This window comes from Pagrus pagrus (assembly GCF_965226575.1).
Source record: "Pagrus pagrus genome assembly, chromosome: 2".
Classification (NCBI taxonomy): domain Eukaryota; kingdom Metazoa; phylum Chordata; class Actinopteri; order Spariformes; family Sparidae; genus Pagrus; species Pagrus pagrus.
In genome coordinates this window covers 27,485,912-27,512,802 of record NC_140186.1, presented here as the reverse complement: position 1 = coordinate 27,512,802, position 26,891 = coordinate 27,485,912, and the positions used below count along the sequence as shown (strand labels likewise).

Genomic DNA, 26,891 nt, shown 5'->3' with positions numbered 1-26,891 from the left:
GACCCAAAATACATAAATGTGTTAATAATTATCTGGAGTTTATCCTCCTCAAATTCACAGGGGAATTCAATTTAATGAGAATTAAAAGGATCAAAGTGTGTATTCAAAGATAATAAAATGGGTAATGTTTACAGACAGTGTGTTTCATGGTCCATATTAGGCCCATTAGGTTCTATTACTCAGGGTTGTTCTTTGTTCATAAAGGCAAATGCCTTTCATTATTTATCCATATCTTTTCCATATGTTCCCTGGCCCGCCAAGCTAGAGATTTAAAGTTTTACAATTTAAAAATTATTCCACTGAGACACCTAGTTTCATCATCAATTTAACAAGAGGCATTTCCATTTTCTCTACTTTAAGAGGGAAATGTGCTTTTTACTCCATTACATTTATCTGACACAGGCGTAGTAACTTTTCAGATCATAATTTCATATGTAAAATTGTGATCAGTTTATAGAATACACATTCACCTGACAGCGAATACATACATAATACATATATGTAATATAATATACATAATACAGTCTTTATAGAAGCAGATTTTGAATGCAGGACTTCTAACTGAGATATTTCTTTTCAGTGTGTGATTACCTCCTTTATTTTAAGGACCAGTAAGTAAGAATTGGCACCTCGAATTCATTCTCAAAACAAATACGGAGCAACGTGTCACCTGAATAACCACTGACTGCTGCCTACTGTAGCTACCGTTAGCTAGTTAGCTCAGTTAGCTCAGTTAGCTGTGCAGATAGCAGTCAGGGCTGAGAGCTTGGAGCACTGAGGGAGTGTTGGTGCTTATGTGGTTTACATGATGGCACATAGCTTTGGACCAAGACTGGCTGGAGTTAGCTGGTTAGCATGCTAACTTCTGATAGATGTCGTAATGTAAAAACTGTTATTTCTTCTCATTCTGTTAATAATTGTAGTTAATTTTTGGGGGGCTGCACAATATGGTCAAAAAGTGATATTGTGGTTGTTTTTGACAGATATTGAACAATTCACAATTTCACTAAAACACTGTTTTGTGACACATTTTACGTTTATAGAATAACTGCAGTTCTTGCGATTTGGATATTGCACTCAGTCATATTGCAATTTTGATTATTTTGCGATTAATTGTGCAGCCCTAATTTTTTTTTAAGGTTGTTTTTTTTTTTAGTAAAAGACTATTAGGCTACTTGTAGCAGAGCTGTGGTAACCATCTTCCACCACTTGATGCTTGTGGTCCACTTACTGTAGGCTACCTGACTGAAAGAAAAATGTACTATATTCCTGAATACCTCTGAGAGTCTCATGTTTAATGGGCTGGGAGCTGCAGCTGAACCACTTGGGTGTCTTTAGTTAAATATTACCAAGTTTTGACTGTAATGCTGAGAATGTGAGCAGCCATCGTCTGTCTGCTCTGTTGATATCTGCTGTTTCCTGCCTCTGTGTGTGTTTTCACGTGACCTCTGGAGCCCGTGCGCCTCTGAGGCAGCGGCAGACACCGAAAGCTAAAGGAAACACCGCAGTTTTGAGCTCACTGTAGTTGACAATTTCTTTTAGCATAGAGAGGGAGCTTGTAATAATTTCGAGGATGTTTTCACTCGGTGAGAAGATGGAGTTTCTTATGGGAAACCCCTTTTCAACGCCCGTCGGTCAGAGAATCGGTAAGTCGCCGCTGCTTTTCAAACTATTTATGCTAGGGTTTGTTCGCCGTTTGTTTCAGTTTGACATCATTTAATAGAAACAGTCAGTAACACGTTGCTGCATTTCATAACCGCACTACCAGGGATGCAAAACTACTTCACAGCACTTTAAATTTTGCTTTACTTTTTCTGAAATGTTCAATATTGAACTCCAAATTTGACAGAAACATAAAAAGAAGTCTGGAGCCAATGACGCGCCAGAGGCGGGACTTGGTCCTCTCTATCTTCCACGTGATTGGTTGTCGCAAGTAAAGCGACAACTCATCTGGCGAACTAAACAGGCAGTGAGTGTTAGCTCTCACTTCCTTAATCACTGATGTGTTGTTCGAGTTACAGTTTCACACCTTGTGCGTAAGCGTTATTTGTGCTCGTCAACGAGCCTATGTCATGTTGCACAACTCATAAGGCAGCTGTATTTCCTCATAATGGCTGCAGTTCACCACTCTTAATACTGTAAAGACACACACAACAAAAAAGGCTGGAGGCCAGCTGCTGATGCCTGGAAAAGATGTGTAATAATCAGGACAGTCATAAGTATTGAGAAAATGTCCCACACCCATCTCAAAGCCTTCCTTCCTCTTATCTCATCCACTCACTTTCTCACACATTAAATGTCAGAGAGGCTTCAGCTACTTCTGAGGCGGATGAGAACAGAAGCAGCTGACAGTCACATGAAGTGGTGGGAGATGGGGAGGGAGGGAGGGAGGGAGGAAAAGAAGGGGATTGAGAGAGGCAGTGTTGAGGGTTTGGCGATGTGTGTATGTGGGGGGTGTTGGTGGAAAGGAATGAAGGGGATTTAGAGACTTATGATGAGGAGGCCGTGAGTGCTGGAGTGCAAAGAAAGCTGGCTTTGATTGCTAAATAGTTTGGAGGGAAATACATGTTGGAGCAAAAAACCCATTTTCTCAATTAGCTTAATGCTGTAAACAATAAGTTTCTATGGAGACACCGTCACCTGGAGGATACCACTTACCTCACACTGCTCTCTTCTCGCTGGTTTGAAGTGTTAGTGAGGCCTTGTTTGATAAAGGTGACGGCAGGTTATTCCACCAACCAATCACAAGTGTTATCTGTTGACATTATGGGTGTGTGACTTTTTCAGGTGAATCCAATCCAACTGCATCCACACTGTCCTCAAGTAGCAGATTCAATCATTAAAGGGGCATATTTTTAACAGCCTGCCTTAAGCCTTTTAGTAACGGATCAACTCTACAGTTCCCTCAGCTCTTCGCCGCATTTAAGCATCTTTTAGCTCATTGTTTTTATTCACGGTCACTTATTTAACGTATGTCATTTTTGGCTCCCCCATGGTAAAGCATTTAGCAGCTAATCATTCAAAAGAGTGAATAAAGGCTTTAAATTTGTCCGATGGTCCATGTCTTCTGTGTAAACAGGCAACAGTTTGCTAACGTGTTCACCACAACAACTATATAAGATGGAAATGTGTTAATTACATCTTATTGTATTCCCCGAAGAGCAAAATCAATTATGTTTGACTGACTAAGGATGTTTTTGTGACTTCGTGCAGAAATTAGAGTGGAAAACAGTCTTAGAAATGTATCTATTCCCATATCAGCTTTACTGTATAACTGAAACTTCACCTGCTTCCTTTTCTGTTGACAGAGCGAGCGACCAGCGGCGTTCTGCAGTCAGAAGACTGGGGGCTCAACATGGAGATATGTGACATCATCAATGAGACGGATGAGGGGTAGGGTGTCTGATTAATTAGTAAACTGTGCTGTATGTTGGCCTCCATGTTTTATTTTTGTATTTCTTTTTACTGTGTCACTTCCTTGGTTTTGTTGTTTTATTTTTTCATTTCCATGCAACTGGTTGCATGCGACTGAATGACCTACTTATCTTAATTGGATGTGCAGTGTGTGGTTTGTAAATCTATGAGGAATGTCACCGCATGCCTCAAATGCAGTTTGTAGTAGTTAGATGTACAGTACATAGTAAAAAGCTGAAAAGGTCTTTATAGTTACTCACATGAGCCATAAATTAAATCTTGACTGAACTACCTTCATTAATGCTTCTGCATCTCTTGTCTTTTTTTTAAAATAAATGATTATTGCTTGTTTTAATGTTTAAATATCAAGATGGACAAACAAGCTACCTGATCATGTGATGCAAATGTGTTTTTGTATTTCCAGGCCCAGAGATTCAGTCAAAGCTATTAAGAAGAGAATCGTAGGAAACAAGAACTTCAGAGAGATCATGTTGGCTCTCACTGTGAGTAATCATCTGTAGGTGATTATATGTAAAAGTTGTTTTCATTCTTTCATGGGTTGAGGATTGTTGGGTGTGAGAGTGAAATGTGAAGGCCAGAATGACCCTTGTCCCGATTGGCTGGTGGCCTAGAGGAGATGGTTTTCATTGTGTATGCTTACGCAAGTGGCTAAACCAACAATATTATGGAGACAGCAAAAGTAATAAAAAAGCTTTTTTTTTGGAGCAACTTGCATCCCAGACGTTCAATCACATTTGCACCTTTTTCATACTGTGGACCATCTCACTGTCTCACAGGTTCTTGAGGCCTGTGTGAAGAACTGTGGCAATCGCTTCCACGTTCTGGTGGCGTCGCAGGAGTTTGTTGAAGGAGTTTTGGTTCGTTCCATTCTGCCCAAAAACAATCCCCCCACTGCCCTTCATGACAGGGTGCTCAGCCTCATACAGGTATGCGCTGCAAATAAGTATCTACGTTTTCGATTACTCAATCTCAGAATCCATCGCCTGTCGTCTGACAGCGATTTAGCCTCTGGGGTCAACGGCCAATGTGTAATCTGGATAATGTATAACAGATTTCCAGCCCTAGACTTCCTCTGGCATGTGCAGGTCATTGTTTACCAACCAATTAGTATAACTTCAGACATGAGACAACATTTGGGCTAATCTCTATAAACAGATTTCTGCATCTGAATGCAAACATGTTTTGTTTTTTTTAAAAGCTAATGAAAAGCTCAATCTATGTCAGATATAAAGGGTTAGAAAGCTAATTGGTTCTAAGATTTGATTTTGCCAAACACAGTAAGTTCTGCCTCTTTTGCTCTCCACGTGGGCTGTTTACCTGCATGCAACCAAAGCCTGCCTAATGTGATTGGTCAATACTACTTGGACTCTAAATAGAAACCAGAACCCATCTGATACCAAAATATTATCCCTTACAGATTTTACATTTATATACAAATATACCTAATTATAGATATTATCAATTCATCTGCTGGTTATTTTCTTAAATAATTAATTAATCATGTTTATTGAAAAAGTCCCCATCATAATTTACCAAAACCAAAGAGGATGTCCTGAAATTGCTCGTTTTGTCTGACTGATACATTTTGGCCTTTTTGCACTCCACTGAATGTTATTTTTATTTTATTGGGATTCTTTCTTCTTATGCTTATGTCATTGGGTTTCTTACACAGGTGTATTGTGGGAGACTTCAGTGGTGTATTGACATCCTATGGCTTTTAAAGTTTACTCATGTTGGACTCTATTATGGCTACAGACTCATTCAATAGTGTTATCTTTAGACTTCTTTGTGATTTAAATACCTCGCAGGAACAATAACATTGGAGTCAGGCATGTGGCTCTTCTGGTCGTCTTGTTCTTTTCACATATAATCTTTGTTTTGGCCTGTGCACTGTGTTACAAAACACTGTTTTCTGAATCAGTCATTCTCATCATATGTTCTTTCTCCCGCACACAGTCATGGGCTGATGCATTTCGTAGCTCTCCCTCTCTGTCGGGGGTGGTGTACGTATATGACGACCTGAGGAGACGAGGTCTGGAGTTCCCCATGACAGACCTGGATGCTCTGTCCCCCATCCACACTCCGAATAGGGTGAGACTTTCTACAAAGTGAAAGTAACACGCCATATAAAATGCACGTGTAAATATCTACCTCTACACTGTACTTCTGTGACAGATGTCACTGCTGTTTTTTCTTGTAGAGTATTCCCGAAAACGGGACTCCTGAGGCGACCCCTGTTGTCACTCCCACACAACAGTCACAACCACAAGCTCCCGCCAGTGTTCCCACTCAGAATACTTCACCTCCAGTCCCGTCCAGTGAGGGACCAGCCTCCCTCTCTGCAGAACAGGTAACACTGCCTAAAAACCCATGACTGCATAGAGCTGTTGAAAAAAGCAAGGACTGAATGATATGGACGTTTCAAAGCTAGTGATATTTGTAGACTGCAGTGTCAAAAACCTTAATTACCGCTCAGTGCTGAAAAACAATAAAATGCAAAAAGATCAGAGGTCTTTAATAGTTTTATAGCCAATTCAAAGTGTTTTACAGAGTCATTGAAATACTGTAAAGGTAAAAGATTTACAATTTAAGTACAGACAAAAGATACAAAGGATAAACAGGTAAACTAGTACAGCTCAAATAAGGTGAAATACGGAGATAAAGTAACACAACAGAAAATGTATTTAGAGCAGAGCCATCATTAATGTTTTAAGTTCCAACTGTGACCTGTGACAACAGTACTGCAGGAGTTCGAGGCCATGTCTGCATCGTCATACAGAATTACAGCAATGTATCACACGTACTAAAATGTGAAGCCGTTTGCAACAAAGTTACTAAGAATAAACTTCATTGTGTCGTGGTTTTATCAACTGCTTTTGATTTTGTAACAAATGTATCTCTACTCCAGGAACAGAAGCTACGTAGTGAGCTGGCGCTGGTGAAGGGAAATCTCACTGTGATGTCAGAAATGCTGAACGAGCTAACACCTGGACAGAGCCAGCGAGATGATACAGAGCTGCTACAGGTGTGTGTGTGTGTGTGTGTGTGTGTGTGTGTGTGTGTGTGTGTGTGTGTGTGTGTGTGTATGTAGACATGTATTGCTCATGTTGTGGGGACATAAATCTGTTTATACAGCACATTGTGGGGACTTTCCTTTCTTTTTGGGGACAAAACACGCACAAAAAAGTTCCCATTAGTTAAATCCTTATATTTTAGGGTAAAGACTTAGATGAAGGGTAACGACTGTCGATATAAATGTCATTGGGTGCCTATTCCCAAGAATCCTTCTGTTATCTGCGTGTACTATTTTCATCCCCATCGCTACATGAAACACAACAACAACAGTCTCTGAGCTAGCAACCTGCACGCTGAAACAAGTTACTCTAACATTAACCTGTAACTAACAGTAAACACACGTGCAAACCAAGCTGCATTCTGGGTTAAATGCCCAAGATGATTGTGATCAGTTTAAGGACATCCAAACAACCCAGTACCAGAATGAGTAGTGGTGCAGCCCAACCTTTTCTCCAGTGCTGACACAGTGCTGACACAGTGCTGTGGTGATGGGTCTGGCTATGTAAGATGAGGCATGTAGTGGTTAGGGTTAGGGTAAGCCTCCGGGAATTGAATGTAACAGTGGATATCCTTGAACTTTAAGTATGACTCAAGGGAAAAAACAAAAATAAAAAAAAGTGTCTAACTCATCAGCTCAGTTGTTTTCAGCTGTTACTGTGTATCAAAGTCGTTGTGCAATTGTGTCATCACCCCATCATTTCAAAATTATTTAAAATAATTACTTGTGAGAAGTTGCACCACATCTGTCTGATCCCATCTTGTTTCTTTGAGTGTTTTATTGTGATTTTGCACTCTTTTATGGTCGTACATGGCAAGTCAAATGTATGGAAATATATCACCACTGACCTCTGTGCCTTATTGGAAATGTTGGGAGATGAGACTTTATATTTAACTGTATCGGCTACATTGGTAACACATGTTGATTGATTTTGAAAGCTTGCTATATGCGCTGTGCATAATGTTCAGTGATGTTAATTCATCTTACATGGATATAAATGCTACAGAAGAGGCAGAGATGCCTGTATGACTTCACTGTACTGAGTGTACTCAAAGCAAGTTCAGGTATCCTGTCGTCGTCAAGGAAATTCTGTGAAATGAAGGAAACCAGTGAGTGACATAAAAGTAGATGAAACACCATACCAAGATTTTGGTATGCCAAAAAAGTAAATTGACATTTGATAATGAAATAACTCTTGGTTACTCTTGATTTTCCTTCATCCGTGTCATTAGCGATGAGAATGAATTAATCTCTCTCTCCTCGTGTGTCCAAGCAGCAGCTGTACTCGGTGTGTAAGAGCATGCAGACTCGAGTGGTGGAGCTCATCCCCCAACTGATAGATGAAGGGTTTATTGAGGAGCTGCTCGTGGTCAACGATGACCTCAACAACTCCTTCATTCGCTATGAGAGGTGTGCTGAAGCCCAGCTTTGTGTTCTGGATAATGTTCATAAGAAAGTGTTCTCATTCAGTGTGTGGCAATTAATATTCATTGTGTTGTAACTGTGTTTTAGGTTCGACAGACTGAACAAGGCACAAACGACAAATACTCCGCAGGTAAGAACAATCTTGAGTACTGTGTGGGTCAGGAAACTGTGAGGTGTAAAGGTTATTTATCTTCACTAATTATTTATTCTTACTCCAGCAGAGTTCGAGCCTCATCAACCTCAGCCCCGAGCCTTCAACTCTCAGTCAACCTGCTGTCATCACAGCAACCAGCCAACCAGCAGTCAGCGCCTGGGCCAATCAACAGCCAGCTCCTAACCACAGTGAGTGAACTTTGTGTAACTTCTGCATCATATCTGCACTGTGTTGAAACACCAAATCCACACGTATGACATGCTTGAAGCGGAAGTGTTGTTTTTGTGATTTTGTAGTTGTGGCAGAAAAAAGGATGTTGTGGGTGGACAGCACATGGGCAGGAAATGATTAAAAAAAACAGGGGGTTCAGAATAGGAAACATTACCAAGTAAGGAAATTCCCCAAAATGCACTGCTAGAACACTGGATCGTGTAGAGATTAATGTGACTAATAATCTGCTGGTAAAAATAAATAAGACACAATTTCCATAAATCACAAGTAATGACATTTTGGTATGAAAACAGAAAAGTAGTATTTTGTTGATGATTGTGGTTTTATAACCAATTTGGGATGCCACAGGAATTTAAACATCAAGATGAGATAACTTGTTTTCCATTCAGTTGTGACTCAGTGAGTTAACCCTCTGTCTTGCAGAGGACGAGGAGGAGGAGTTTGACATGTTTGCCCAGACGAGAGGCAGCTCCCTGGCTGACCAGAGGAAAAGGTGAGATGATGATCTTAGAAAATGTGTTGTGTGTGCGGCACTGACTCGAAGCAGTAAAAGTGCCTCACCACTTGTGGGGACTTTATCCTGCTGTAGTAGCCCGAGGGCAAGCTGTAACTGGTTTAGATGAATTTGGTAAAATGAATTTAGAATCTGAGTGGCGATCCTCAAGTTACTTTTGTTACAGTTTCATTTTGGCCTAATGTGCATGAAACTCTGATGGTCAAATAAGTCAAAAACACACACAAAAAAGATCTTTAAGAGAAAGTTCAGCTGCTCGTCCCTCTGCACATCTGCTATAATTGAATATCTATAGTTAACAGTTTATACACGCTTCATCTTCATTAAACTATGTCTCTGTGTGCTCTGGAAGTAAAGCTTTCACTTAGTGAAGTTTTCACTTATCATAATCAAAAGCAGGATCAGTGATTCTCCCATTACATTTTTTCTCTCTATCCTCTCTTGTACAAAAACAACACTTGCAGCAAAACCCCATCAGGATTATAATTTCTAATCTTGGTGGATTTTCGCAGGTGCAGAAACTCAGACTGTTGTTGTAAAGTACCCTTCTGCCATCTAGTGACTCTTGTCTAAGGTTATTCAGTCATTATTTAAATATGACTGAATAACCTTAGAGTGGTACATTAAAAAAAAAAAAAAAAAAAAAAAAGGCATTTATGTCACATTTGATACCACTACTTCTTTTTAAAGACAAATTTGAAAATGTAAATGACAGTTGTCAGGGCATGAAACCAGCATCAACCTGCACTTGATAGTCTAACAATAGCATAACCATAAGTGCTGGGGAAAAAAATGTTGTAATTGAAAATTGAAATGAATCGTCACTTTAAAAATCAAAAATCTTCAGTGGATGATTTGGAGAATCACGGCACCCCTAGTTACAATACATCCTATTCCCAGTGTCAGGTATGAGGACCCAGGAGCCGTGGAGGGCCTTGCTGGAGCTCTGGATACGAGGTTGCAGGTCACAGGAGGGGTATGTCTATCACAACAACCATATCTGATGCAAAATATGCCCTGTGAAATTAGAAGTTGTTTGCTAGTTTTGTAAATATAGCTAAAACACTGTCACCTTTTCCCGCTCTTGATTTGTTTTCCCCTTAGATGCCACCATCGAAAAACTCTCTGCAGAACAATATTGACAAATGGTTATCTTGTGATCTGGTAAGAGGACTCATGTCTCTCTACATATGATGTCCTTTGATGTAAAAACTATTTTGTAGTAAGTATTGTTTTTTCTGTATTTGGAAATGTAGGAAGAGCAGTCTTCAGTTAGTGAGGGAGTGTCCAGTGAAGGTATGTTCTTCTCTCACTGCTGCCATTTTACTGTAAAAAATAGTTGTTCATACTTCTTGGTGACTTCCTCGTTGTTCTGACTGCTACTGCCACCTGCCTCTTTCAGAGTTCGATAAGTTCCTGGAAGATCGGGCGAAGGCGGCAGACCACAGCAGCGGGCCGGTTCGCAGCGCGCAACCCTCAGCATCCAGACCGCCGGCTCAATCTACCCGACAACAGGACAAATCGCATGACCAGCTTTTTTCACTTTGAGTTTTCGGACAAACAAGAAATACGTGGATGTAAAGTTCAATATACACATGTCGTCGCATCACATTAAAATATGCCTACAATCGCTCACATGCTGTGCCAAGTCAGGTGTTCTCTGAAAGCACACACACACACAGGAACACCTGGCACTACAAAGCTGCTGTCTAATCAACTCATTGCATCACTGCTGTATATCTTAGTTAATTCTGCTGTTTGTTATCTTTATGTAAGTATAAGCAACTGTCTGTGACTATATTTATGACCTGTATTACTATAATGTTGATATAAGCAAAAACTTAAATGAGAACAAGTGTTTACAGTTCGGTATAATGTTAAAAATGTATTTGATATTACGCCTTAATGTGCCTTTGACCCAAGAGAGCTGATTTCGTGTAGATGAGAATAAATGCTGCATTGTCCTACAAACATGCTGCATCCGTCCCCTTTTTTAAATATTGTGCGCTGTGTCATTATCTAAGCTACCATGACAGGACTTACCCTGAAATTTGTTTTATAACTGATCTAAGTGCAGTCTTTGTATGGAGTATGTTGTGTCTGTGGTCTCTGAAACGGCTCCACCAAATCGAGGTCAAATGATACTTAATTCTTGTTTCGTGCTTTCTGTAGAGTGACTTTTTCTTTTCATGCCAATACCTCCGTGATAACAGCTCTGTTCCTGTCTTAACTTGAATTTAGCACACATGGGAATCTGTTAAAATTCTAGTAATTCCGATAATAAAAACATGAGAGCAAACTTAAGCTTCTCAGAAATGTCTTGTGTGTTTGCATTGAAGTTCGCCAAAACATCTGAGCCTTGAATAAGAGGTCAGAGCTCAGGTGTGCTCTGGCCATACTCAATAATATGCCTACTGTTTGTGTGATAAGGCACTATTTTCAGTATGTTATTGATTAAGAGCTCAAGGATGTCTGGAGTTGGGAACACTGAGTCCCTGAAGCACCCAGAGGAGGACTGAACAGTCGAAAAGGAAGACAAGAGGGACATTTTCTCATTCTTCTCTTTTACCATCCACATCTGAGACCATGCTGAGACTGTTCATTCCTGTGTCAGTCCTTCTTTATGGATCTGCAGCATTTAACATTTATACCCAGAATCAGCCTCCAAATGTGACTGCTGTTGAGGAGGAGGACACAGACTGGGATTTACTTCAGCTAAGAGCCAATATGCTGTCCTTCTCACAGCCAATGCACCCATACACCCTGCTGACAAACCCTGAGGACTACAACTACATGCCCAAACCAAGACATCAACGCCCTTCTCGCCTCCTGCGTCTTCTGGGATCCTCTTTTGACCCGTTTTGGATGTCCATAGAGCAGCCATCTGAAGCCTTTAAGGGTAACGACAATGGTCAACCTTTGTTGCGTGGTGACACACTGCCTGCAAAAATGCCTGAATACACCACAGCCAGAGAGGAGTTTAACCTGAGCGCCTCTCCAGAGCTGAGAGAGGCTGCGGTGAACCAACGCCAGAAGCTGGAGAAGGAAGCTTCAGATCTGGACCTCAGTTCTTTGCCATCACACGTCGCCAATTTGGTCAGAGACTGGTTAGTTCGCTCTGCCACATGCGGATTGACCTACCAGTGGGTGGATGTGGGTCCTGTGCTCTGGCCACGTTGGCTGCGGCACACTGATTGTGAAAAATCAGATGGGGAGCGAAGTTGCTCCTTTCCTGGTGGGATGGAGTGTGTGCGAGCTGAGACGACTTACATTAAGATTCTGGCTTGGCTCTGCTTGGAAGTCAGAGACGGAGGCGAGGGGTCAAGAGGGAATAAAGCTGACAGGCCTGATGGCAGCACTGAGATGGGGACAGGCGAAGTCATGAAAAGGTGTACATGGAAGAAAGTGCCTTATCCTGTGGTCACAGCATGTGCATGTTCATGTAAATGAGTGTTGAGAAGTTCTGTCCTCATCTACAGATATGATACTGTTATTGAGCTGATGTCATAGATGAAATCAAAATTGTGTCAACTGATTTTACAAACCTAATCACAGCTACCATTAATCACTCAGTGAGATACTGCATATAACTTGCCTGTGCAGTGATAAAGTAGGCTACTGAATAGGCTGCTTATTCACTTTCTTCACACTGTGGTGGTCCAGGGGTTAAAGTGTAAACCCTTTAGTTTACCCTTTAAAAGCCTGCCTCTCTAAAAGTCCAGTAAATGTCTGTAATAAACTAATAATAAACTGTTAGTTGGTGCAGCTCATAGTCTCTGTGGGTTGTGTTACATTCAGGTAATGTGGGAAATTCATGTTTCAGTGGTTTCAGTGTGTTTTCAACAGTGGTTTCAGTACACTGTTAATGTTTTACCTGTTTTTTCACAACAGTATGAGTTTACTTAAAGTTTGACATGCAATTTCATGTTTTGCATCAAAGAAACATCACAGTGGCAACCTCCCAAGATAAACTGCTGCCTGGCGGGCCATTCTGTGACTTTTTCAAAACAATTTTTGCAATAGGGATGGTCTTATTTTGAGTCTATAATATTATCATTCAAGTAAGCAAAGATGATACACGTTTCATCAGCAGGACGTCCTATTAAAACAGTTTAAAATTCTTGTCTTGTGTGAGTTGTGTTTGGAATAAATCACTTAATTGAAGTTTTAACTGTTTTTACCCTTGTGTTTGTACTTCTGTGCTTATACTCTTCGAGAATAACACATTTTACTGCCATCCAACTTTTACATTTTTTAACTTAGCTGCCCATTCTCTGTACTTTTCTGTTTTTTTTCAGTAGGCCTATTTCAATTGCACAATATTCATACTGATAAAGCTACCGACTTTGTCCGAGGGGCCATGAAGGCAGCAATGTCGGTACATCCCACCTGAGCTGTGCGTTGCATTGTACACAGACAAGATGGCAGCTTCATTGGAAGACGAATTTGAAGATGCTCCTGATGTGGAGCCATTAGAACCGACACTGAAGAATATCATCGAGCAGAAGTCGTTGAAGTGGATATTTGTGGGTGGAAAGGGTGGTGTTGGTAAAACGACATGTAGGTAAGTTAAAGGGAAACGCTCAGTAGCCCCGTGCTATTGAGTCAGCCTACGTCGCTAGCTAACATAGCTAGCTTATATTAGCCACCAGCCATAAGTTGACGTGGGTCAATCTCAGTTATCGAATAAGATGTGCCTATTCCGTGACAAGCTCATCTAATGAGCGTTAGCGTGTTACCTTGAGACGCGCTAGCGTTAAAATGTCTTTACCGTGACATTTTTTAGTCAGTTAGGCTAAGCTAGTTGTCAATTTGCCGGGTAGTTGAATGCTGTCAAGCACTGTCACCAGCTAACGTTAGCCAGCTGACACATGGATTCATGACTTTCTCAAGTGGTGCAGGATGTCACCGACAGACTGCTTCTTTTCACGTTTCCCTCGATTAACATGAGAACCTTCTTCCGTGTGTTTATTCAACAGGTAACTTTGTGTTAGCTTGTAACCAAGCTAATCGACAAATACACTGGCTAGCTAGCGTTAGCTGTCAGATCTGCATGATAGATGATATCTCACACTTCTTGTAGCGACCCTTGAAGCCATTGATTGATGCTTAACGTTACGATATCAAAGAGAATATACAAAACTGTAGATATATAATCGTAAAGCATCACAGACGCATTCTTTACATGCAACTAAAACCGTCTAAGTCCACAAAATGTCTCACTTAGCTTGCCCACTACAGTTTACATAACGTAGCATTTAAGATCAGGACCAGAGAGCATTCAAGATCCATCAGCCATACTTTCAGTGGGTTCCAGTCAGATGTTTTTTCTTGTTACACAAACTAGAAATCAAACATCCTGCTCAGCCCGACGTGGAAGAAGTGTTGTTGAGATGAGGTGCTGTTGTCAAGCACTTAAACACTCTGTCCTAGTTGTCGCCTCCTGCTGTACAAACCTGTCCTGTGTCTTTTGTCCAGCTGTAGTTTGGCTGTCCAGCTTGCTGCTGTCAGGGAGAGTGTCCTCATCATCTCCACCGATCCTGCTCACAATATCTCTGATGCTTTTGACCAGAAGTTCTCAAAGGTCCCTACTAAGGTCAAGGGCTATGACAACCTCTTTGCAATGGTAAGTCGCACTGCATTAAGAAACCGTGAGCAACCCTACACAGGAAAACACTAAAGGTCATTTAAAATGCCTCTTAAAATGTGTGGATATAACTTAGAAACACAGCCACATTTGTTAACAAAGTAAATGAGGTCACCATTTCCTCGGTGTCATGAGGATAGTTAGTTCCACATCTGGGTGAATAGCTGGAGGCCTTAAAAACATTTGCAGTTAGTTAGGCTCTCGGTTTGTAATGTGCCGATTATTTGTGTTTGTGGGTTTGCAGGAGATTGACCCAAGCCTGGGTGTGGCAGAGCTGCCTGATGAGTTCTTCGAGGAGGACAACATGCTCAGCATGGGTAAGAAGATGATGCAGGAGGCCATGAGCGCTTTCCCTGGTATTGACGAGGCCATGAGCTATGCGGAGGTCATGAGGTAAGACGAAGTAGTCTCTAAAAAAAATAAATAAACAGATCACAAAGGTATTTCTGACCCAGAATTGCATTTGCATTGAAATGGTAGCCAGTGTTTGACTAACTCAGCACTACTGTCCCTCAGGTTAGTGAAAGGAATGAACTTCTCAGTGGTGGTCTTTGACACTGCCCCCACCGGTCACACACTGCGGCTGCTCAACTTTCCCACCATTGTGGAGCGTGGCCTGGGCCGCCTCATGCAGATAAAGAACCAGATCAGCCCTTTCATCTCTCAGGTGAGGAGGGACCAACAGATCCAGTCACTCATTGATAGTCGTCCTCTGTCAATTTTTATGTCTACAAAAGCTCAACGAAGCTAATGTTGAAACTGAACTAGAAAGATGATGCATAGTAGAAGGGCAATAAAGCCAACTGGCAAATAGTTCATATTTTACATTCAGAGTACTTTTTCGGTTTTATAAAATAAATATAACATGCATAACACAGGGTTGTCTAACAACATGCAAGTTGTTGTCCCCTTTTAATACTCACAAAACGAAAATTATTTCATATATGAATAAATAGTATGTATTTTATGGTCGAAGAAGTCTCACGGCCTGAGGAAAGAAGCTGCTCTGTTGGGGGTACAGCAGCAGATACTTCTGTATCTTTTGCCAGATGGCAGCAGGTTGGGCGGGCTGTGGCTGGGCTGGGTTAGTCTTTCAGTATTGTCTGGGCTCTCTGCAGACAGCTCACCTCTGCGATATTACTGATGCTCCCTAGATGGGTACCAATAATATTCTGTGTGGTTTTAATCACCTGTTGCTATGCTGACTAATAAATTGTATTTACATCGTCATGATGATGAGAACATGCACGATAAACGTATCGCAAAGGAGTACCCAAATTAAGATAAAATCATTTTATTGAATTACAAGGACTTGGTCTTAAAAGAAGAAGTGTTGTGGTTGAACAATATTGTTTTAATATAGTATAACACCAATACAGTAGAGTGCTCAATAGCATATATAAGCAAATGTACAAAGTGCGATAACTGTAAGTTTTCATGCCAGTATACCTTCAACCTGGTATATCTCCACAACCCTCTCCCCTGCTGGCCATCAGCTGCCCTCAGGCTAATCAGTTTGGTGTTAACTGTGAGGTTAGCTCAAACATCTGTTTATTTATCGCAAGTCATATTTTTACTGCAATGCTGAACAATCACACATCGCAGATTTTCCTCATATTGTTCAGGCCTTCCCGTTGAGACCCCACTTATTCTGGACCAGTTTGTGATGTTATCAGTCAGGGTTGTTTTCTATTGCTCCTCTGTTCAAGTTCACAGAAACATATATGTATATGTTCTCTCCTCTTCTCTTTCACTATTTGTAGATGTGTAACATGCTCGGTCTGGGTGACATGAACGCAGACCAGCTGGCCTCTAAGCTCGAGGAGACCCTGCCAGTCATCCGCTCCGTCAGTGAGCAGTTCAAAGATCCTGTAAGTTGCAGTTATAAACCAAACACATTACCCTTACTACATGCTTTGTGCAGTGCAGGTTTATCAAAGGGCACTTAGTTTGTGTCTGTATCTACATGCAGAGGCTCTGTTGCTCTTTATGTGCTCCTTCATGAAAGACTTTGGGTACCATTTGTGGTTGTTGATAGTGAAGATCACATGAAGCAGTTAATCAATCAATTAATTTTGACTGAAGAGAATCAACAGTTTGAATTTTCAGTACACTGTAAAATGTTGGCATTTCAATAACTACACTGTTGGAGTAGAATACTTTATTCTCTGTTGCTTTTTATGTGTTGTAACTCTTCTTCCTTCCTCACATCCATCAGGAACAGACCACCTTCATCTGCGTGTGCATCGCCGAGTTCCTCTCCCTGTATGAGACGGAGCGGCTGATCCAGGAGCTGGCCAAGTGCCGCATCGACACGCACAACATCATCGTCAACCAACTTGTTTTCCCCGACTCAGAGAGGCCGTGTAAAATGTGTGAAGCCCGCCATAAAATTCAGTCCAAGTATCTAGACCAGGTAAGAGATCGGGGTTTGTTTTCGGGTTGTAACAATCCTGCTGCGTTGTTTGCATCGTTTTCATGAATAACCTGTCTTCTCTGTACAGATGGAGGACCTGTATGAAGATTTCCACATAGTCAAGTTACCGCTGCTGCCCCATGAAGTACGAGGCGCCGACAAGGTCAACACGTTCTCGAAGCAACTTCTGGAACCGTACAAACCCCCAAATAAGTGATCTCCGCCATGCAGGACCTCCCGTCTCCCTCCTACAGACCACACCCATACAGTCTGAACTCACCTCCTCTGAGCTCTCCCCCTTAAACCCTGCAGTAACAGCCTCAAGTTGATCCACTCAGTCCTCAGCCCATCATCCAGTCAAAGCAGAGCACTGCTACAACAAGACACACGCCCTTACTGAAGGGGAGCTGATGATATCACACACGTACATACATAACCTGCTTTATTGTTAGAGAGATAAGACGGTACACATTTGTCCTGCCTGACTCTCCATTCACCTCCTCTTCCCTTCGTTTCCTCTATGTGGCAGTTGTACTACTCTTAATCGAAGCATTTAACTTTTTCTCTACAAAAACCTCCTCCTCCTCCTCCTCCTCCATCCTGCGCAGTGTCCAGCCTCAGTTGTGAAAACAAAGTGTTTCCAGTGACGGTGCTATGTATTCCAGGATAAAACAGCTTTCAGATGGTTGATGTTTATGCCTTGTTAATTCTGTGTGGTTTGGTGGCTGTGTCCGTTCTCCAGTTTGACTTTGACTAAAATTTCACGCGAATTCCATCTCTCACATCGGGAATTTACATCAGAATCTCTACAGATTCAGGGTGTGACGGCAGGGCAATGAAACAAGACATACTTTTAAAAAAAAACGAAACAAAAAAATCCAACATGGTCTGCGTTTTTTAGTCTTTTTTTGTTCTCGGACAAGGCCATCCTTACCGCAATAAAGCAACCCAGAGCAGTCTGTAGTGTCTCTCACCGTCTGTCCAATCATCAGACCTCACCTCACCATGCGATCCTGGTGTTAAATCAGTTACCTAATGTTACTGAGGAAGCTTTATATCCACATATGGCTGTGATTGTTTGAACTAGACAGTCTTAATGGCCGGTGTTAAATATTTCAGGCCACTGTAGTTGCTTCAGGTGGTCGAAGACGGCACCAGGTTTATGAGATTCAAAGGCAAAATGTGTGATGTGATGAGCCGCTGAAAGAGTTAATTATGATGCGGATGAACTCCCAGTACCAGGTTCCCATAGAGTGCTCATAAAGCTCATCCAACACTCCTCTCTGTCAATCATTTTGTGTCCATCCTGTTTACTGAGAACTATATGGGAACACTATTGAGATACATTAGTAGCCTTATTTAGTGCATTGTTAATTAAAATATATTGAATGTTGCTTGATCAAATGTTGAACAAATGAATGGGGTTGTTAAAGTAATCAAATACTGGACTCCGATTGGCTCTCCTGATGCTTCATTGTTTTCCAACAGACGGATATAGACGACAGGTTAACACTCAAGAGAAAGCATACGTACCCCCCCTCTGTCTCGAATGCTTTTGAGTCTATAAGAGTCTGTTTTCTACATAAATTATGCTGCGAGTGTTAATTAAAACAAACTTGCCTCAGACGAGAGACTTCTGTCATTCTTCTGATCTGCGTACTGTTTATTTAACGCTTCTGTTAATTGAAGTAGACTGAAGCAGAAGCTCACGGACAAACTGACCAGACTGCAGACTGCCTCTGACAGAGCATGAAGCACCAGTTAACCTTCAACACGACAGTTTAGGAGCAACAAACGGGACAAAACTGACTTTTATTGACAAGAAATTCATGAGGGGAAATGAACTGCACTACATATTCATTAGAATGTTGTATTCTATAGTATACTAAGTCTAATTAACTACAAATGTATCATTTATTAATAAAGGTTATGAAGTGTTACCATTTTTTCTGTTCCTGAACTCGAATCTTGGCTTTTATTGTGAAATATTAAAGAATTTTACTCTCTGAACCACTTTTATCCAACACACCTTTAAATTAAACTGATAACTGCTCATGGTCACCTGCTCAAAACGTCTGGGATCCACAGTGTTAATTCATCACAGATTTTATATTTTATTATGTTTATTTTTTTTATACATAATCCTTATTTTCAAAGTAGCTGACAACTAAAACTTAAATGTAGTGAAGTGTGTGAAAAGTACAATATTTTCCTCTGTAAAGTACCCTTAACTGTACTTATCCGCAGTATTTGAGTAACTTTACTTAGTTACATTCCACCACTGCATGAGCATCACAGGCACAGTGAGTGTCACTGCCTGAACTATCCACCAAGTCATTAAGTTTATTGTTGCTGAGTCTTGAAAATGATTTCCTTTCAAAATAAAATCCTGGTGGGAAATTGTGTACAAGTGGGATTATTTCACCCCACTGGGATTATTTTTCTTGTTGAAATGATGAGTGACCAAATGGCCCAATGCGCATCTTCTTGCCACTGTATTGCAGGAAAAAATATATATTTATTTTTGTTGTGAAACCAGAATAATTATAAACCCGTAACAGGGGAAATTGGTTGTTGTTTTCATATCACTTAACACGACAGTTTGCCATGCTCCACTTGCTCTTGTTTCATAAGTGCCCACTGCACTGTACGGTCCTGTGCGCTCCTTGTGCCCCGGCGCTGCGGCCTGTCGCTTGTGGTCCATCACCGAGCTGCGCTCTCCCGGTCGGGGGCCGCGCTAACGAGCTCCTCCTCCTCGTTTTGGGGATTTACCCCGGGGCGCACTGACCACTGGACGCAACGTGGAGGCTCCGAGGATTACTGCCATGCAGCCGACCGATCCTCGAGTTAACCGAGCTGACGCCAGGGGACATCAGGGTTATGAGCGCAGCCCAGAGAGGACTATACTACACAGAGGTGAAAATATGAATTCACTTCTCCAGTGGTGCCAATTACGCACAGAGATGCGCTGAGCAATTGGCGCGTTCATCAAGAAAAAACACTACAAAAGGTAAGGAGATATGCTCTGAAATAAAAAAAAACAAACATTAGAAATAATTTTTATTTGTTTAGTTTCATTAGATAAAGACAACATCGCCTTATCTGTGAATTAAGAGAAGTTTAAAATGAGCTGTCGAGTTGTTCGGATTTTTGGGTAAACTTGTTAGATGAGCACGTTTGTTCTCGCTGCAGGTGTAACATCACCAAGGTGCTTGTCTCTCTCACGCAGCTCTTTCATCGAGGACCTATAATCTGCCTGTCACCAATGACTGTCACCTACACAGCCAGAGTTGCCAATGCCCGTTTCTGTGGCTTTTCCAAGCTGCTTCTGGCCTGGAAAGGCAGCATCTACAAGGTGCTGTATAAAGAGTTCCTGGCTTTCTTTGCCATGTACACGGCCATCAGCATCACTTACAGGTGAGACAGAGAGGACAGCTTCAGGAGAGTGTTGGCCGCTGACATAATCATCTGTGCTTTGATTCACTCATTCTTGTGTATCACTTTCATCCCTTTAGATTTTTCCTGTATGATGACCAGAAGAGGTATTTTGAAAAGCTGGCAATTTATTGCAACCACTACGCCAGTCTCATCCCCATGTCCTTCGTACTGGGTAAGCTTTAATGATGTTCTCGTCAGCTTTTGGACAACAGAAGAGGTACTGTATGTCCCAGACCTCTGTTATGTGTGATGTTTGCATCTTTTGTTATGGGACTCTAAATGGGTACAGTTAGCTAAATCATATGTTCTCAACCTGGGAGTTGGGACCCCCAAGGGGGCTGTGGGTTCATTTCCAGGGGTCGCCAGATGGTTTACATAACACTGGCTGTATCAGTGAAATGATTTGCCTCAAAACAGATTTTACTGAGTGTGTATATGAGTCTAAGTGGGTTTGCTCTTTTTTATTTTTTGGCACTTTCAGGATGTCATAAGTTAGAAGTCCCAGTGCCGGAGAGAGAGAGAGAGAGAGGGGAGTGGGGGTTGTGAGCGCCAACCTGATATTTCTGGGGGCCCCAACTTGGAAAGGTTGGGACCATCACTGCATTGTAGATGTAGATATATCTACTGTAGGCGATGGAGGTGATGGTAACTTTCTGATTGAATTAATAGAATATTTATTATCTGACTTTGACACATTTTGGGCGAAAGATTGTGGACAGGGTTCATGCCAATACTGAAGTTTCATTTTTATGAATATGCCTTTAAGTGTCTTTCAAAAGAGATTTGACATTGACTTACCATTCTTAAAGACTATTTTATTCACTGTGTAGGTACTATTGTAAGTTTATAAATTCGATCTCTTCTGATATATATATATTTTTCCTTCATACATGTAAATCTGCTAAAACAGTTGCTAATGCTAATATATATAGTATGTGATAAATCAAAATAATTCCCACTGTATTGCAACGTATTATCCAGGCTCCAGGCAGACATTATGCAACACACCTTTCTGTTTTACCAGGGGCCCCTGAGGTCACAGTTAAGGTGACCTTATGCTCTCTTCCAGGTCTGATCTGTGTCTCCACACTAACCCCCCTCTGTGTCTCCGCCCCTCTAATCTGCCGTTCGCAGGTTTCTACGTGACCCTGGTGGTGAACCGGTGGTGGAGCCAGTACACCAGCATCCCGCTCCCTGACAGGCTCATGTGCGTCCTGTCGGGGGGCCTCCAGGGGAGCGACGAGCGAGGCCGCCTGCTGCGACGGACCATGATGCGCTACGCCAGTCTGTCAGCCCTGCTCATCCTGCGCTCCGTCAGCACGGCCGTGTTCAAACGTTTCCCAACCATGGACCATGTGGTGGAGGCTGGTGAGTGGGCGCAAGAATCATCCTCATCAAACAACTCCCACTATGAGTTTGCAGAGAATCAGGGATGATCTTGTACAATAACCCAAAGAGGTTTAGAAATGAATGAAACTTTTCCCACGCTGCACTCAGGAAGTGTTGTAGATCAGACACACGTCATGAGTGTGCCTTCTTTCCTCTCCTGTACATTCTCTGCAGCAGTGAGAGCAGGAGTAATCACAGGGACAAGCACATCCTGAAATTTCCTTGTGATAAAAAAAGGTTTATCATATGTTTGTTATAGGATCATGAGACGTTGGTGTAGCAATCCTCACATTTCCTCCTCACAGTAGTGACACATTAAATTAGTTCTTACTCACTAGCCTGTTAAAGTTCAAGCTAAATCATACAGAATATATATCTCTCATTCTGCCACATACTGCACTGGAAATAATGGAATTTAATCTGTGACTTTTGGCTTGCTGCTTGTGCAGGATTCATGTCAAGAGATGAACGGAAGAAGTTCGAGGGTCTCCACTCTCCTTATAACAAATACTGGATCCCCTGTGTTTGGTTCACCAACCTGGCGGCTGTGGCCCGCTGCGAGGGCCGGATCAAAGACGATCACACGCTCAAACTACTGCTGGAGGTGCAGCGTAACACACACACACACACACATCATTACACAGGCCCACTGATGATACGAGGCTTCAGTTCTAGTGTTTTGACAGAGATTCAGTTGGAGATGTATATTCACGCAGACGTAAAGAAAGACGAGTCAGGATAAATGCTGCACAATGACCACAGTGTTTGAATGCAGTGATGGAATGTAACTAAGTACATTCACTCAAGTTCTGTATTTAAAGTGGCAACAGTCACGTTTTGTGCCTGAACGTTTCATTATGAAGTAAATGTTGACTGCACAATTTAATGGATACAGAATAATGAAACTATCTGTTTTTACATTGGTTCCCTACAAACTAGTTATCATTGTACAATTTTGCCTGCCACTGTCTGCCACTGTCACCCAGGAAGAGGAAGGTCAACAGGCGTTTCATTGCTATTATAGACTAAATGATTTAATCATTTAATAATGTATTTGTGACTTTGAGGAAAATCTGAATGATCCAGTTTTATCTGCACAACGGTGGCACCAACAATAATACCACATGGAAACACTGGGGGGTGTCTGTTGCCACTTTAAGTACAACTTTGAGGCACTTGTACTTTACCTGAGTATTTCCATTTTCTGCTACTTTATACTTCCATTACATTTATTTGATAACTTAAGTTACTACTTACTTTGCAGATAACATGCTTTATCAGAGGCAAAGAAGTGCATTTTAAAATGAATGTATTTGATCAGAAATTGGTTGAAACAAACAAACAGTGATTCTGATGATCAAAAAATGCTGGATATTTGATCCCATAATCAGCCAGTGGACCCATAGTATACACTATGCAGTATACATGCCTGTTGATATATGTATAATTTACTTTTGTATTTTTGATACTTTAATACAATTATTGCCAGAAAATGACTCTTGATACTTAAGTACATTTAATGTCAGCTACTTTAACACTTTTACTCACGTATCACACTCATCATGGGCGACTTTCACTTTTACCAAAGTAATATTTCCGCATGATATTTATACTTTTACTCGAGCAAGACTTTTGAGTAACGTTTACAACACTGTCTGTATGTGAGCAGGAGCTGAATGCGTTCAGAGGGAAGTGCAGCATGCTGTTTCATTACGACATGATCAGTGTTCCCCTGGTCTACACTCAGGTACCTGCTCTGCTGCTTTGAATCTTTCTGTTGCTTTGATAAGAACTTCAGTTGAAATCTATTTTCTTGAGGCTTTTGTGGAACATTTTGTCATTTTTTGTTACATCAGTCCTAAAGAAGTGACTTGTTTTTGTATTTACAATTGAAATAGACGTGAACTTGCTGGTGATGGAGATTCTCTTTGATATACACTTCTGAAAAGTGTTAGTACTAACATGTACACCATTAATATGAAACTGTTTCATAGTAAAGAGGGTGGAGCTGTTGGACACTATCACTGCATAGTCACAAAAAATATAAATTCCCTTTGAATTTATATTTTTTGTGACTATGCAGTGATACTGATAATTGTTAATGACTTAAACTAAAAGGTGCAGTACGTAAAAACTGGCCACATGTCAAATTCATACCCAAAACAAACAGGGGGCAGCATACGACCAGAGTAACCGCTAACTGCTGCTAACAGTAGCTTGCCATTAGCTAGCTGGCTCTGTTAGCAGTGTAGCTAGCAGTCAAGACTGTGAACTCTGAACTCTAGGATCTGTGTTGGTGTTTACACCGCTAGCAAAGGAGCTTGGGATCGGGACCTGCCAGGTAGCCGCTGGTTAGCATGCGAGCTTCAGTAGATATAAGTCAGTAGAGATCTCTGCAACATAACGCTTTCAACTAAAAATCTTACATACTGCACCTTTAAGCACAGAAAGAGTCTTCTGAATCGTTTAATGAAAGTATACATCTATGTCTACTTAGACTTCAGTTCCCATGAGCCTTAGCCCAAAGTATATTACATATCAGAGCTAAAAAGTTACCTGCTTCAAATATCTTAAATTCTGTTGAATGTTAAGCCAGACTTTTTGACATGTCACAGTAAGAAAAGATCAGGTGTAAATAATAATATAGTTATTGTTTTTCATCCAACTCACATTGTCTTTAAGAAAAATCTGTTAACGTCACGGTCCTTCCGCATTCCTGTCCAACAGATCAACTTAATAAAGCTGACTCTCACTTTTATAGACCTTTATCACAGCAGGCATTGGACTTGTCCTAGCAGGAAAAGGCACAGACGTAATTAATGACATAACGACAGTTCCTGTGTAGTTGTCCCAGCGAGAGACAGCTTGCACAACCCCTAAGCCCCGATACTGGCACGCCTAAAAACAGCTCTTATTTATCTTATTCCGTTGCACTTGTTTTTGTTTGCAGGACAGAAAGTGAGAAAGACGTTTTGCTTGGGTTATCTTTAAGTGTTATAAATTAGACATTGAAACTTATCTGCAACGCATGATGGTTGTTCTGAGCTTGAAAAACAATGAGTCTCATCTAGAGACTCATGAGTCTCATCTAGATTAAGGGAAACCAGACTGCTTTCTGTCTGCACAAACTGCTGTGGGACTTTCTATTTTGTCTGAATTTGTGGAATAGATAAATACATATATAGAAAAATAGTAATTTCAGAGGAAGCATTGAAAGAGAAGCATAACATGAACCCCATCCTTCCCACAGGTGGTGACTTTGGCAGTTTACAGTTTTTTCCTCGTCTGTCTAATCGGTCGCCAGTTCCTGGACCCGACTCAAGGCTACCCAGGTCATGACCTCGACCTCTACGTGCCCATCTTCACCCTGCTGCAGTTCTTCTTTTATGCTGGGTGGCTAAAGGTCAGAAAGAGGGTCACACATTTAAAACTATAGCACAATATAAAGCTAAAACAATATCAGTGATTCATGTAGCTTGTTATGTTTTCTGTTTTGTCCTGAAGGTTGCAGAGCAGCTGATCAACCCTTTCGGAGAAGATGATGATGACTTTGAAACCAACTGGCTGATTGACAGAAATTTCCAGGTTTGTCTGCGTTAGAAAACTTTTCAAAACATCTGTTTCGGCTGACATTTCGCAATCCTATATGGGAAATCGGAGGCCGTGTTACGATGCTTTCCCATATTGTCTGCATTTGGCTCCGCAGGTGTCCATGATGGCGGTGGACGAGATGTATGGAGATCTGCCGATAATGGAGAGAGATCGCTACTGGAACGACTCCAACCCCAGACCCCCCTACACCGCAGCCACTCTCTTTGTCCTCCGCAAACCCTCCTTCCAAGGGTCCACTTTTGACATGGCGTGAGTGTCGGGGTTTTATTGTGCGTGTGCTTGGATTCTGACTGTGACACTTTCAGTTTGAATCCCCCTGCTGAGTGGGAAATTCTGGGTGAAATAAATGTGAAAGTATTCTGCCTTAATTCAAGAAGTAGTGTGATGAAATCAAGGCTGAGAAAGAGTAAAAATGTCCAAGTATGGTATTTTCAGAACAATTTAATATATCTTTCCACAACATCTCTTGACAGGATCCCTAAAGAGGAGATGCACTTCCAGCCCCTGGAGGACATAGCTGAGAACCTGGAGGAGTCAGGCAGTCGTCACCCCAACATGGCCCTCTTCAACCGCCTACTCAACGCTGCCCCTTCTCCAACTAGCCTAATGGGAGGGGCTCTTCGCCGCACCTCAGCACAACTCCAGAGGCTACGCCATTCCCCCAGCATTGACCGATGCACCAGCGATGATGAAGACGATGACAGTTGTAAAATAGGTAAAGGTGGGTCTCTGCCGTCAGGGCTGGGGCAGGAAACGCAGAGCACCGTGTGCAGTTTCAGGGAGGAGAAGAGCGCCAGGACACCCCTGCTGGAGATTCAGTTTGCGGCTGAGCAGGAGAGGCGAGGGGGGCAGCATGTTAATGACAAGGAGGTGAGTGGAGTGGAGGCGACGAGCCAGGAAGAGTGGCAGATGAGCGAGGAAAGAGGGGAAACAGAGATAGAGGAGACCCAAGCTGTGTCTCTGCTTCCTCCTCCCCCCCAGTTCTCAAGGGACACGTCCACCCGACCAGCCTCCACCATCTCCACCGCCTCTCGTCATCCCTCTGCCTTCCTGTTTCACCCGGCTGCCCATTCCAGTCTGGAGCACTGCAGCTCCCAGCCAGCGATCAACCAGAACAGAGCTGTGCCCTCCATTCTCAAACCTCCCTTTGGTGGAAACAAAATGTCCTTCCTCACTGTACCGTCTTACAACGAACCTCAGCGTTTTCGCAGCGTCAGCATGGGATCAGAGCTCACTGGGTCTTAGGTGGATAATGGGCTGCGATGTTCCCATGAACTTTTGACTGTATGAAACCATAATGCTCGATTCAGTGCACGTTGTCATGAGTGAGATTAGTCATAGATGTGGAACTGTGCTTCCACTATTACTTTGAATCTGCAGCACTTTTGGAGAGTTATCAGTTTTTGAAACAAAAAGAAAGATTGTGAAAGATTGAAAGGAACAAACCAGTTTGACCAGTATTGCCTGGAGTACCAAAAACTAACGTTACTTGCCCATCCATTGCTCCCAACACACTTTTTCATCCCTAAGATTGTTACTTCACTTTTCACAGTCAGC

At 41.8% G+C, this 26,891-nt stretch overlaps 4 protein-coding genes across 5 annotated transcripts; all 4 read left to right on the top strand.

Moving 5' to 3' along the window:
- The first annotated feature begins 1,451 nt into the window (after nt 1–1,451).
- LOC311264318 (target of Myb1 membrane trafficking protein) lies at nt 1,452–11,148 on the top strand. 2 transcript variants are annotated; one of them, XM_084365096.1, is made up of 15 exons: nt 1,452–1,646; nt 3,309–3,393; nt 3,839–3,917; nt 4,212–4,361; nt 5,392–5,526; nt 5,636–5,785; nt 6,344–6,460; nt 7,785–7,918; nt 8,021–8,063; nt 8,155–8,275; nt 8,742–8,811; nt 9,733–9,808; nt 9,937–9,996; nt 10,089–10,128; nt 10,235–11,148. In XM_084365096.1, the coding sequence occupies exons 1-15, from the start codon at nt 1,574–1,576 to the stop codon at nt 10,378–10,380; spliced, it is 1,479 nt and encodes a 492-aa protein (XP_084221222.1). In that variant the 5' UTR covers nt 1,452–1,573; the 3' UTR covers nt 10,381–11,148. The 2 variants fall into 2 exon arrangements, with proteins under 2 accessions (XP_084221222.1, XP_084221221.1); XM_084365095.1 differs by having other exon boundaries at nt 8,152–8,275.
- Nucleotides 11,149–11,353: 205 nt separating this feature from the next.
- On the top strand, nt 11,354–12,996 carry LOC311266578 (noggin-2-like). The gene has a single exon (XM_084368997.1). It carries the CDS (start codon nt 11,419–11,421, stop codon nt 12,280–12,282), a length of 864 nt encoding a protein of 287 aa, XP_084225123.1. The 5' UTR covers nt 11,354–11,418; the 3' UTR covers nt 12,283–12,996.
- Nucleotides 12,997–13,218: 222 nt separating this feature from the next.
- get3 (guided entry of tail-anchored proteins factor 3, ATPase) lies at nt 13,219–18,521 on the top strand. The gene is made up of 7 exons (XM_084374807.1): nt 13,219–13,396; nt 14,311–14,458; nt 14,724–14,872; nt 14,996–15,146; nt 16,243–16,350; nt 16,698–16,895; nt 16,984–18,521. The coding sequence occupies exons 1-7, from the start codon at nt 13,254–13,256 to the stop codon at nt 17,110–17,112; spliced, it is 1,026 nt and encodes a 341-aa protein (XP_084230933.1). The 5' UTR covers nt 13,219–13,253; the 3' UTR covers nt 17,113–18,521.
- Nucleotides 18,522–20,160: 1,639 nt separating this feature from the next.
- LOC311270327 (bestrophin-2a-like) lies at nt 20,161–26,579 on the top strand (the record flags this gene model as incomplete). Its single annotated transcript, XM_084375134.1, has 9 exons — nt 20,161–20,312; nt 20,411–20,505; nt 21,468–21,701; nt 22,172–22,326; nt 23,392–23,469; nt 24,973–25,125; nt 25,227–25,307; nt 25,429–25,583; nt 25,808–26,579. 9 exons carry the CDS (start codon nt 20,161–20,163, stop codon nt 26,577–26,579), a joined length of 1,875 nt encoding a protein of 624 aa, XP_084231260.1.
- Between the last annotated feature and the right edge of the window lie 312 nt (nt 26,580–26,891).

Coding starts and splice junctions, on each gene's coding strand:
- LOC311264318 (XM_084365095.1), top strand. CDS start 1,574: ATGTTTTCACTCGGTGAGAAGATGGAGTTTCTTATGGGAAACCCCTTT. Junction 5,527..5,635: donor CCATCCACACTCCGAATAGG/GTGAGACTTTCT, acceptor TTTTTCTTGTAG/AGTATTCCCGAAAACGGGAC. Junction 8,812..9,732: donor CTGGCTGACCAGAGGAAAAG/GTGAGATGATGA, acceptor TCCTATTCCCAG/TGTCAGGTATGAGGACCCAG.
- LOC311266578 (XM_084368997.1), top strand. CDS start 11,419: ATGCTGAGACTGTTCATTCCTGTGTCAGTCCTTCTTTATGGATCTGCA.
- get3 (XM_084374807.1), top strand. CDS start 13,254: ATGGCAGCTTCATTGGAAGACGAATTTGAAGATGCTCCTGATGTGGAG. Junction 14,873..14,995: donor AGCTATGCGGAGGTCATGAG/GTAAGACGAAGT, acceptor ACTGTCCCTCAG/GTTAGTGAAAGGAATGAACT. Junction 16,351..16,697: donor GTGAGCAGTTCAAAGATCCT/GTAAGTTGCAGT, acceptor CACATCCATCAG/GAACAGACCACCTTCATCTG.